This window comes from Planococcus citri, chromosome 3, assembly GCF_950023065.1.
Source record: "Planococcus citri chromosome 3, ihPlaCitr1.1, whole genome shotgun sequence".
NCBI classification, from domain to species: Eukaryota; Metazoa; Arthropoda; class Insecta; order Hemiptera; family Pseudococcidae; genus Planococcus; species Planococcus citri.
In genome coordinates, this window is record NC_088679.1 from 57,019,323 (window position 1) to 57,031,861 (window position 12,539).

General features: G+C 33.8%; 1 protein-coding gene across 2 annotated transcripts in view; it reads left to right on the forward strand.

Moving 5' to 3' along the window:
- LOC135841158 (uncharacterized) overlaps window positions 1-12,539 on the forward strand; it is a 56,385-nt gene that overhangs the window by 8,653 nt on the left and 35,193 nt on the right. For both annotated transcript variants that reach the window (XM_065357988.1, XM_065357987.1), the window contains exon 2: window positions 9,789-10,013. In XM_065357988.1, the coding sequence (XP_065214060.1) occupies window positions 9,789-10,013 (225 nt within the window). The remainder of the gene's footprint in view (window positions 1-9,788; window positions 10,014-12,539) is intronic.

The following is a 12,539-nucleotide window of genomic DNA, read 5'->3' on the forward strand; positions in this document are numbered from 1 at the left end:
TCACACGGATATCTTCACATTTTCTAGTAGATAATATTGAAAGTTTCCGGGATAAATTTTAAGCGAGATAGGTAATACCTGGTGGCTGGTGTTTTCATGTCGATGATTTCATCTTAATATCGAGTAATTATGTCACATTATGTACAACATTTATCCTCAATTAGGTATTGTTTAACCTAAAATCTACAAGTATAACAGCGTCAGTTTATGTGTCGCGGATGCATTAGTGTAACAGTTTTGTTGACGAGTGAAATTATGCATCAGTTCTCACAAGAATTAAATCAGATTTTATTACGATTTTTTACGAATTAAGTTAGTGGATGTGTCTGACTCCGAATCGAATCAGATTTTTCATAAGAAAGGTTTAATAATGAAAAAGTAGAAAAAATTCAATTTCCCAGCTGTTTTGTACAATAAAGAATTCACTTGTCTTTTACATCAATTGTCTGGCATATGAAAATAGGGAATAGGAATAATTGCACCCCCTCCCCATCCACTGGGACAACTTTTTTCTTAGGATGGACATTCTAAGGAAGATTTTAAAGTCAACTTGTTGAAAAAATGTTGGTCCTACTAACAAAATGGCGGCGACTTTGATTGACAGTTCAGCCGAAATCGCAGATCTTAGAAATTTTTCGAACTAGACAAAGCTAGATCGAAAGAGCATGCAAAAATTCATCACCAGTGCAAACTTCAAGTTCTAAACGGCATTTTCCAATTTTTGATGAATTTTTGAAAATCAATTTCAAGCCAAAAATGAGGGGAAAAAATCAAAATTTTACCAAATTGACCTAGAAAGCTGAAATTTGAAATGAAGAGTGATATTCCAAAACTTGCTTTGTCCATTTTTATCAAAGTGCGTTTTTCAGCGGTACCTGGTAGATGAAGTATTAACTCACATTCCTACATCATCAACCTATCAAAATGAGGTGTTATACTCACCTAAATAGCCAATTCACTAAACATTTTCAAAAAAATAATGTTCCAAAACGCGTTTTGTCCACTTTTATTGAAATTTTTTTCAGCAGTATTTAGTGGATGAAATGTATACCTACACTCCTACATCATAAATCCGCCCAAATAAAGTGCTAAACTCGCCTAAAAAGCCAATTTACCCGTTTAAAGGGAAACTGTTTTTCCTCTCTCCTGAAAAGTTGTGAAAATGGACAAAGCGAGTTTTGGAATATCATTCTTCAAATAAATCCTATTTCCGACCAGAAAAATCGATTGGAAACGGTTTCAAACCGTTTTGAGCAGTTCTGGAGCCTCCAGCAAATTTTTGAAACTTGAAATTTCATCAAATGAGGTTGGAAATCCAAAATTTACGCTGCACTCCAACTTAAGCACGCGATTAAGTCAACTGCTGGTGAGTTGAAGTCATTTTGGAGCCTCCAGCGACTTTAGAGAAATTACTGGAGCCTCCAGCGACTTTAGAGAAATTACTGGAGCCTCCAGAACATTTTTGAAACTTGAAATTTCGACAAGAATTTCACTGAATGAATATTTCATTGCGCTATGAAGTTGACTGCAGGTAGATTTCAAGTTGTTTTGGAGCCTCCTGCAGCGACGTTTAGGGAGTTACTGGAGCCTCCAGTAAATTTTTGAAAAAATCAAAATCGATGTATTCCAGTCTGAAACATATTTTTGTCCGTCGATAAAAATATTTTTAATTTGAATCTCATGTTTATGTTGAATGTTGATGATGTAAATTTTTGAAAATTTTGTTTTTTATAATAAAAATAATCAAATTTGATTTTTTTTAAATTCCTGAAAATGTTTTCATGTTCAAGTTGAATGTTAAAGATGAAAATAAATTTTGTTTTAACAATAAAAATAATCAAATTTGAATTTTTTCTAGCCTGAAAAATGAAAATGTATTTTTTCCCGCAACAGTTATTTTAAAAAAGGACTTACTAAAATGCAAACTTGGCCATACAAAAGTCATAATTTTTGCTGAAGCGTTTTGGGTACACAGTTCTACACACCCTGTTCTTTGAAAATGTGAAAAATTACCCTTCTACCTCTTTTTGAGGTAAAAAGATGAAATTCAGTTTACACCCTTTTTTTGACATTAATTCCAAGGTGGATTGCAGGCAGTTTCAATCAGGCTTGTTGACAGTTTTTTTTAAAAATTGTTGAATTGACCGAAAAAAAATTTAACCTTATTTTTTGGAAATATCACTAACCCTTAAACATACTTAACCGTAACTGTTTTCTGAGATCAAAATGAACCCTAACCGTAACCATAACCAAAAGTTGAAAAAAAAAAAACAGTTAGAAATCAAAAAAATTGAAAAGTGCTGTTTTTTCATTTCTGTTTATCAGTAGTTTTTTTCAATGTGATTTTTGTATGGTGATTTGAAATTTCAACTAAAAAAATAATTAAAGGATAAAATGAAAAAACGTGAATAGAACAAAAAATTTGAAACTGATTGCATCATACTCGTTAAACTATAAAGAATTGTTTCTAAATTTTACTAGTGTTTCAATTTTTAAACTTCAAGTAAGTAACTACAAGTTGAATGTATTTATTATCATTTTAGAATAATAAAAAATTGTAAAATTTCAAACTCAGAAAAAAGTTTTAGAAATTTAGATGTTTTCAACTTACTGTAATTTCAACCCTTAACCGAAATTTTTACCTCAACTGGAAAAATAACCACCAAAAACTGTAACCTTAACCTTGACCTCGACCGTTGATTGAAAAAAAAATCTGTCCAAATTAACTTTAGCACTTGGGTACTGTGCAAAGTAAATTTCGGCTTTCCAAGTCAATTTCATGAAATTTTGTAGAAATTTCAAGTTTCAAAAATGTGCTGGAGGCTCCAGTAGTTTCCAAAAGGTCGATGGAGGCTCCAAAACAACTTAAAATCCATCTGCAGTCGACTTCTTAGCAATTAAAATTAATTCACAGAATGAATTTGATGAAATTATGTAGAAATTTCAAGTTTCAAAAATCTAGTGGAGGCTCCAAAATGACTCAAACTCACTGGCAGTCGACTTGATAGCATGTTCAAGCTAGAGTGCGGGGTGAATTTCAAATATGCAACTTCATTTGATGAAATTTTGTGGCAATTTCAAGTTTCAAAAATCTGCTAGAGGCTCCAGAACTGCTCAAAACGGTTTGAACCCGTTTCCAATCGATTTGGCAGGTCGAAAAAAATAGGGTTTATCTCAAATTTCAGCTCTGTAGGTCAATTTTGTGAAATTTTGATTTTTTCTCCTCATTTTTGGCTTGAATTTTATTTTCGAAAATTCACTAAAAATCAAAAAATGCACTTTAGCTCTTGAAATTTTGGCTGGTGATGAATTTTGCATGCTCTATCAATCTAGCTTTGTCCAGTTCAAAAAATTTCGTCTTAGTTTTATATTGGAAATCATAATCTGCAATATTTCGACTGACCCCCTCAATCAATATGAACACCGTTTTTGTTAATAAGGCCATCTTTTTTTTTTTTGGGTAAGCTTGCTTTAAAATGGTCGTTATGATGTCCCCCTTCAAGAAAAAATGTGTCCCAGAAGATCAGAGGTGAGGCGGGTGGGTGCAATTATCCCTATTGTTAAATTATTGCAGTTTGTATAGCGGTAAATCGAACTTGAAATATGTAGTTCATTGAATTTTTACATTCCAATTATTCACTGAGACAACTCAAAGATCTTGAGTATCTACTTGAAAAAAATTCCATTACCGAATATGCTACGATGACTCGGAGTTTCGTAACGTTTGAAGCGATGCATCGGTTCGATTTTCATTAGTATATACCTACGGTACTTGTCAAAACAATATTCGTTTGGTATGCAGACGGTACATGTGAATGTAGATTGTAGGCGGTGTTGTCGAATTTATGAGTGACGATTTTTTTCGTCGTGTAAGCAAAATGTTTACATTCGCGATGTTTACTTTACATTATGTATTTGATCGTCGGCACAATTCGAACTATACAGAGAAATGGATAGGGAGAGAGGTGAAAAGAATCAATTCCCCTTTACGTATCTGTATCTACTGTCTATGTCTAGTAGGTATAGGTACGTCTACAATGAGAGAATGAGACTGCCATCGACGAATAGAAAATTTTACCTGTTGCCACCTGTTATCGGGAGCGAGTTACTCATGTGTGAAGATATAATAGCGTATACCTCTACCTTACCTTTAGTTAGACGAAGACTAGCGGTAGTTCACCTTGGGACCTTCACATTGGCTTTGCAGAACGGGTTACGCAGTCAGAGGCAATAACACGTATGGTTGTATGTACTGAAAGATTGAAGATGTTAACACATTTCTGAGAATCTTCCAGTGTCTGACAAAGTAGGTATGCGACTTGTATTGTTCCTATGCATGTGTCTGTACTGTGTAGGTATTACTCTACTGGTACGAGCGCGGCAGAATGATTAAATTCAAATGCGAGTATGATGTTGCATGTACTCGTACGTGAAGCGAAATTGCATATTTACATATATGAGAACACTGGCCAAGATGGTTAGAGAGATTTTGTTTATATATAAAGGTGTGTGCGTATGTGAAATGAAGATTTATATTTTTTTGAAAAAAAAAAAGAAGAAAGAAATATTGTGTGAAATTTTTTAACGTTTAACGAGATAACGGAGAAATCACCGTCCTATTTTAGTGTATGAATTGTGGTAATTTTAATCGTATTCTTAATTAATTGCGACAGTATTATTGCTACCTAGTAGGTTAGGTATACCTACGAATAGACTCGAAATTGCTCGCGATAATTATAAAGAAATGTAACGATTTGTTTCGGTGAAATGAACATTATTCTGCTAAGAATAGCGAGATTCATTTTTATGATTCCGTTAAAAATTTATTCCAAACGTGACTGTTGTTTAATCCAACGAGCTTATTTGGTCGATTCGAAGAGATCAACTTAGCAGTCAAGATCATATAAGTACAGCAACTGAGCAACAAAATATACTCATATGTACTTCCACGTTTTTACGTTATTCGAATTTTAACGACAACTGTTTTGTTAAATGTGTATCGTAGCAAATGATGCGATATATGTATGTATGTACCTATACGTATAATTGTAAATTTATATGCGTCACATGTAATAGAATAGAAACCGATAGTATACCTTATTAGAAATGATGTAGTTCGAGAATGTAAAAACTTTCTTTGCCAATGACCATCAACTGATTCAAAGTTGTAGACTTAATTCTCACGCCACTCCGTAAACATGATGAGAAAGATTAGGTAATGAAAATGTTGCTTTTGTTGTTCTTATGCTAATGAGCGAATATTGCTAGAAAGTCCTATCTTATTAAAACTTCAATCCCGACAATCAAAATCAAGTTAACTTCTTCTTCAGAGATTTGTTCAATGTGTACCCTGCGAGAAATTAATTTTAGCGGATTGGAAAAATTTTGTTCTAAAATCAACAAAAGTCGAGGATTTATTCTTCAGAAAATGTAGGTACCTACCTATACTATTTTTAAATACAATTTTTGAACACTTGCTCCCTCTCCATTTCTCAATGGATTGACGATCTCACTCACTGGTTGTAGTTGTAGTATAGATACTAATCAATGATGCTTTTCTTCTTCAGTTTTCAAGAACAGTTTCGGAGGGGGGGGGGCATAATTTTGGAATTTAAAGATGAACATCAAAAGTCCCATAAACTTACACTGGACTTGTTCATTTATTTTTTTGTTAGATTTCAACCCTTGGAGAATTGAAGCATTTTCTTAATAAGTAAAAGTTGAGCAATTTTTTTTTCATTTTTTAAAAATTTAGTCTGAGAATAAAAATCAATTAATTAAATAAATGGAAAATGGGAGCTTCAGAGTAAAATTTGAGCAACGTTTTCCCATTTTTTTCTTTCATTTTGTAAAAATTCAAGTCTGAGCAAAATTTTTCTATTTTTTTTTCATTTTTAAAAAATGTTGTCTAAGCATAAAAATCTTGTATCAATTGAATGTAGAAAATTGGAGCGTCAGCATTTTTTCAAGTGAAAGATATTTACAATTTGGAGGAACATTTGACTTGAAGCATTCTTGAGTGCTTGTAAAATATATTTTAATAATTCAAATTTGAAAATTTGGCAGGGCTTAATGGTATGTAGCCTATTTGATGTGGATTTCGGTACGAGAAGTTGAAGCAAAAAAAGTCTCAAACAAGGAAAACGTTATAATATAAAAAATTTTTTTTTGGGCTCATTATGTACCAAAGAAGTCTCCAGAAAAATTTCTAAATTGCTGGTGGATATAAGCAATTTTTCTGAAGCTTTTTTAGACGCTTTACTCCCTCCTCCAATTTGAGTAAGAAAAAATTGCAAACATGGTGTCAAAAAGCATCAACATTTTACTTCAAACACGAATAGATATCTCACTTATTTTATAAAAAAAAAAATGAATCCCCCTTCTTCATTTTTTGGGAAACATTTCGGAAGGAAGTTTAAAAGACAGAAACAAGTTGATTATCCTTGCTTTAATAGTGTTACTGGCGGTAGCGCATTGATAACTCTAGACCTTCGATTCATCTTCTCCAAACTTTTGTAAATAGTTCGTCGATCGAATTTGGGTTGAAGACTGAAAGGGCGTCATGGTGTTAAGTAAAACAGAGTATAGTAATACAGAGGCCTGACAAAGTGTTGTCTCTGGCACTCCGGGAAGGGAGGGGGACCAAAATTTTTCCTCCTTTTTTCGTCTTAGAACCACCCCCCCCCCCTTATACAGATTTTTCCAGCCAATTGCCCAGATCTTGTTTGGAAAAATGTTGAAAGGGAAGTTGGAAACAAAAATATTGAATAATTTTAAATTTTCAAAAGTGATTATTCAATACAAAAAATTTAGAGGTGTGACGAAAAGAAGATGGGGAGGGGTTAGAGACTGAAATTCGCCCAACTTTTTACCTGAGATCAACCCCCCTCTCCCTCCCCATAGACTCTTCCAGCCAGTTGTATCAGTTCTAGGGCTCTACAGTGAAATTTTAGAGGGAAGTAAGGGAACTGGAGACAAAAATTTTGGATACTTTCAAATGTTCAGAAATGATTGTTTAATATTCAAAGAAGACGAGGCATGACAAAAAAATGTGCCATGGGGGGAGGGGGAGACTGAAATTTCTTCAATGTTTTCGCTAGATTTTCCCAAATTTTCATTTTTGATCTCCTTTTCCCTCAAAGATTTTTCCAGTGAATTAGCCTGAAGATGTGATTTGAAAAAGTTTTGAAAGGGGAGTTGGAAAAAAATGTTGAACGATTTTAAATTTTCAAAAATTATCAAGTATTTAATACCTGAATCAGAGGCGTGACGAAAAGATGTTTTGCTCAACTTTCTTCGTCAGATTTTCTCAACTTTTTAACTGAGATCTCCCCCCCCCACAGATTTTTCCAATCAATTAGCCAGATGTGGTTCGAACAAATCTTGGAAGGGGAGTTGGAAACAGAAATGTTGAATAATTCAAAATTTTCAAGAATAATAATTATTCAAAACAAAATTTTTTTATTGATTTGGTTGTGTTGAAAAAAATTTTTGAATTAATTTTTCTATTGTTGAAATTTTTTGAAAAATTGCACAGCAGTAAAATGAATTTCTTGCTGAGTAGAAACTGTAAAAAATTGATAATTGGAAACGCAAAATAACTTCTTTCTTGATGTAAAAACTTGATTTTCATGTCGTCAACATTTTTAGTTTTCAGAAAATTATTATGTATAACATTTTCAAAAACAGCAATGAAAAATCCGAGCTAAACGGAGGCAAAATCTCTCAAAAAATTCACAATTATTCATTTTTTCAGAACAAAATTTCATGTTTTCAAAAAGAACCAACTTTGGAAAAAATTATAAATTTTAAAAACTTGTGATTCAAGAAGTAAATTCCCATGATTTTTGGTGATTTTTTTTTTTTTATTTTTCAAACTTACACAAATTCTTCTCAAATTTTTCCAATTCACCCAATTTATCCCAAAAATTTCCAACTTCTTTTCAACATTTTTCAGTCTGATGAGAGAAAGGGGGTGAGATACCCCTCCCCCTATTCGGCACGTCTCTGATTGTGAGTATAGCATCCGAAGTATGTACAACTACCTACATATAAGAGTGAGAAACCCTACAGTGGCCTGATTCAAATGCATGAAAAATGCAGTAAATGCAACCAGCGTTATATTTTAGAATTTTCTGGCAATTTGTGTCACCGGTGAACCGTGAATAAAAACAACCCACAGCTCGAAAAATCTAGTTAAGAACAAAGGGAGCCAAAGAGGCGATGTGTGCTCGTTCGTCCTACTCGTAGGTACCCACGATTGCAGTGATATTTTTCAGGGATGAAATTGTGGTTTTTTGAGTAAAGTCCGAATGAACGTAAATTAAATACGAATTTCATAGGCGAAGACCAGAGTATCGTAGGTACAGTACAGCACAACGAATACAACGATTATTGTGAAGAAAACCACGCATATTGTACGTTACACCCGCTATATAGCACGTACCTATGCTGAGGTTCACGGTCGAAATAAAGCCTGGAATTTGATTTGTAGCGGTCTATATTTTTGTAATTGGTCGGTTAATAATAGCGTACGAGGAATAAATTCTTGTAACGAGTTTTTTTCCACGAAGAGAAGAAGAGTTGAAATTTTTTTCTATTCGGTGTTGTGGGATTAGGTTTCGTATACCTAGGTCTTGTGAGAAACATTCAGCTTGCTGCTGCATATAGCTGTTTTTGTTATTGTGAATGTAGGTGAATGAATACGCCAGGGTTGTATTGTTGTACAGCACCCTTATGCTGGTTGAGGATGAGGATTTTAGGTAGATTTTTTAAAAACATGATGCACGATAAAGGTATTTATTTTTCATGTTCATCCTGTTCCGATATGCTTATGATGCTGGGTATTACAGTCCTCTACCTACGTGAAAAGATGCGCACGCATTACTGACTCAGATAGCGTCAAATTTTCGAGATTACTCGTACTTCGCGTTTATTTCACACCCACGATGCTGTTGATGTTGATACACAGTCAACTTCAACGAATTGACTTCTCAACGTACACATATGTACGAATATAAAATATTTAAAACAGTAGGCAGAGGCACTGACTGAGAGAGTCGAGATATAATCTATTCATCGGAATTTTAATCTAAATCTCAATGTTGATGCATGTTCTGTCTTCCTTCCGGTATAAAAAGAAAGATATTAATTAATATAGCACACTGTTCATATGTGTAGAGTCGAAATTGGTGAGAATTTTATAATAACTGTACCCGAACTGTATTATGCAGATAATTCATATCCCTATGCGAAGCTGGTAATAAAATATCGTTACGTCAGAATAAGGATAATGTAAAACTACAAATATAAAAAAAAAGTTGTATTATATTCGTAAAGGAATGCGCTGCTATAATTTCAAACTAGCCATATCCGAGCGAATTTGTAACGGGTTTATAGTCTTTCATCATTGTAGGTAACACTTGAAAATTGACCGCATATTTAAATAGGTAGGTATTACTTTACGCTTGTCTCGTGCGTAATTGTTGGAAGTACCTATATTTTTTTGCTCAATTCGTCGTGTAAATCACGCACTTTATCGGATATAGGTGAACTTGTAAAGGGGTTGAAATCATCTTTAGTAGCTTTGATTGCAACCTGTTTCCTTCCTATTACATATAAAAACCAACTAAGTATACAATTTCTAAGGTTATTGACCGGAACTGTGGTCTCTTTGTTGTTTATTTTACTTCAAGTACAGATCGATTCATCAAATTTACAGTGTTTTTTTTTGTTTGTTTTGGCCTTCAATGTTAATGTTGTTACGTTGATTTTTTTTTTAATTACAGAAAATATTGCAAGAAAGCGGAGGTACCGGTTATATCATCTTAGGAGTTGATAATGGTTTGGATAATTCGATAAACGAGTCCTCCACCGATGCCCCAACTATCTCGTGTAGAGAAGAATGGCAACTTATATCTGGCCCTCCGTCACCGTGTAATGTTCATTTCGAAGGCGATAATGTTGTGATAAATGGAAAGTCGAATTTACGGAAGCATCCCAGAGAGAAGAAGGTGAGTTGTTTGATATATTTTTATTCAATTTTTTGGTGAAAAATTAGAAGAAATGGGCTGTTTTTTGGCATGACTCGCCATTTTTTACCTACATGCAATAGTTTTGCATTCTGCTGAGGTGGCTTAACTTGAAGAATATCTAACGAATGAAATTTGAAAAAGTAATGTACTGATTATTTTCATCGATCAGAATCAAAATTTGGCAGACGTAATAAAGTCCACTAAAAATCACTTGCTTTCAATTTCATATGTAAAAATTTCTGCATTAAAAAAAATTATGTGGAACCCTTCCTTTGATGGAGAAACGAGCACGTTGAAATGGAAATATTCCAACGCCCCCCTCCTCCTCACCCTAAAAAAAGCAAAGAAACCAAAACGATTAAGCGATAGGGTATGAATTTGTTTCAGTTCAGATTTAAAAAGCAGTGAATTCTTCAAATTGAAAAATATTTCTTTGAAACCTATACGATTTCTGGTATTGTGGCATTTATTAGATGTCTTGAAATCTTTGGTAATGATTACTGCATCAAAATTTTACTCAAAGATTTTTCATTCAAGTATTTACAAATAATCGTGTTTTAGACACATGTGTACATTAAGAAATTCGCAGTTTGTAAATGCTAACGACCATCACGTGGCTGTATTTTGTGCTTATTTTAGTGTTTACATCTCACATAACGTATTTTGGTTCAGGTTCTCAAGTTTTGAAATATTTATTGTGTTTAGTATTTTTGAGAGTAGATAGTAGAGTTGAAAGTTATGGTTCTGTGTTGATTTAGGAGGTGAACTAGATTGATAAGTCATGAAGTTTGAACGTTTTCGATTAAAAATGAGACATCATCTCAAACACTGCATAAATTAAAATGAAAAATGTCATTTTTAATAATTTGCAAAATCTAAATTATACCTAGTTTCTAAAAAAAGGGCATTTTTCGATTTTTGGTGAATTTTAAAAAAATCAAATTTAGCCAAAAAATAAGGAAAAAATCAAAATTTCACCAAATTGACCTAGAGAGTTGAAATTTGGGATACGCCCTATTTTCGACTTATAAAATTGATTGGAAACGGGTTTCAAACCGTTTTGAGCAGTTCTGGAGCCTCTAGCAAATTTTTGAAACTTGAAATTTCATCAAATGAGGTTGGAAATCCAAAATTTACGCTGCACTCCAACTTAAGCACGCGATCAAGTCAACTGCTGGTGAGTTGAAGTCATTTTGGAGCCTCCAGCGACTTTAGGGAAATTACTGGAGCCTCCAGAACATTTTTGAAACTTGAAATTTCGACAAGAATTTCACTGAATGAATATTTCATTGCGCTATGAAGTTGACTGCAGGTAGATTTCAAGTCGTTTTGGAGCCTCCTGCAGCGACGTTTAGGGAGTTACTGGAGCCTCCAGTATATTATTGAAACAATCAAAATCGGTGTATTCCTATCATTAAGCTGGAAATCAAAAATTTACGCTGCACTCCAACTTAAACAGACGATTAGGTCGACTGCTAGTGAGTTTACGCCATTTTGAAAATTTTTGGAGCCTCCAGTAAATTTTTTGAACTTGAATTTCATCAAATGGCGTCATAAAGCGGAAGTCCACCCTGCAAACTAATTTTAATACGCAATGAAGACGATTGCAGGTGGATTTCAAGTCGTTTTAGAGCCTCCAGCGACTTTTTGGAAACGACTGGAGCCTCCAGCAAATTTTCAATGCTCGAAATTTCCATAAAACTTTACCGAACAGGATTGAAAAGTCTACTGCAGGTGAGTTCAAGCCATTTTGGAGCCTCTTGACGACTTTTTTAAAATTCCTGGAGCCTCCAGCAGATTTTTGAAACTTGAAATGGGGTTAGAAAGCCGAAATTTACGCTGAAAAATAATTTCAATACGCTATGAAGTCGTCTACAGGTGGTTTCAAGTCGTTTTAAAAGCTTCCTAGTTATGTACTTTTAGCCTTTAGGACCTTCATAGCTGATTAAGTATTTCATGCTTCTTTGAAAAATTTTTCTTCCTCCTCCGTTTGAGGTAGAAAGATGAACTTCAGTTTATATGTACTCAATTTCTAACATTATTCCAAAGTGGATTGCAAGCAATTTCCATTCGTTTTGGAGCCTTCAGCAGCATTTTAGAAACTTCTGTTTTTCTAAAAATGTCACAAAATCTCTTCGAATCAACTTCAGCACGTATTGTGCAGAGTGTATTTCTTTCGACTGTTGATTTTTTTCCAAAATTTGAGTACCTATCAAAAACTCATCAAAATTTGAAAAACGCACTTGAAGACTTTACCACTTAAAATTTGGACGGTTGATGAATTTTTGCATGCTCTTTCGATCTGGCTTTGTCCAGTTCAAAAATGAAGTTCTATGTTGGAAAGCTAAATAATCGATTTTGGCTGACCAGTCAATCAAAATGACCGCCATTTTGTTAGCAAAGCTATCTTTTTTTTTGGCAAGTTGGCTTTAAAGTGTACCTTATTGTGTCCTCTTTAAAAAAAAAAGTTGACCCAGATGATCGGTGGGAGGGAGGGGGTGTAAT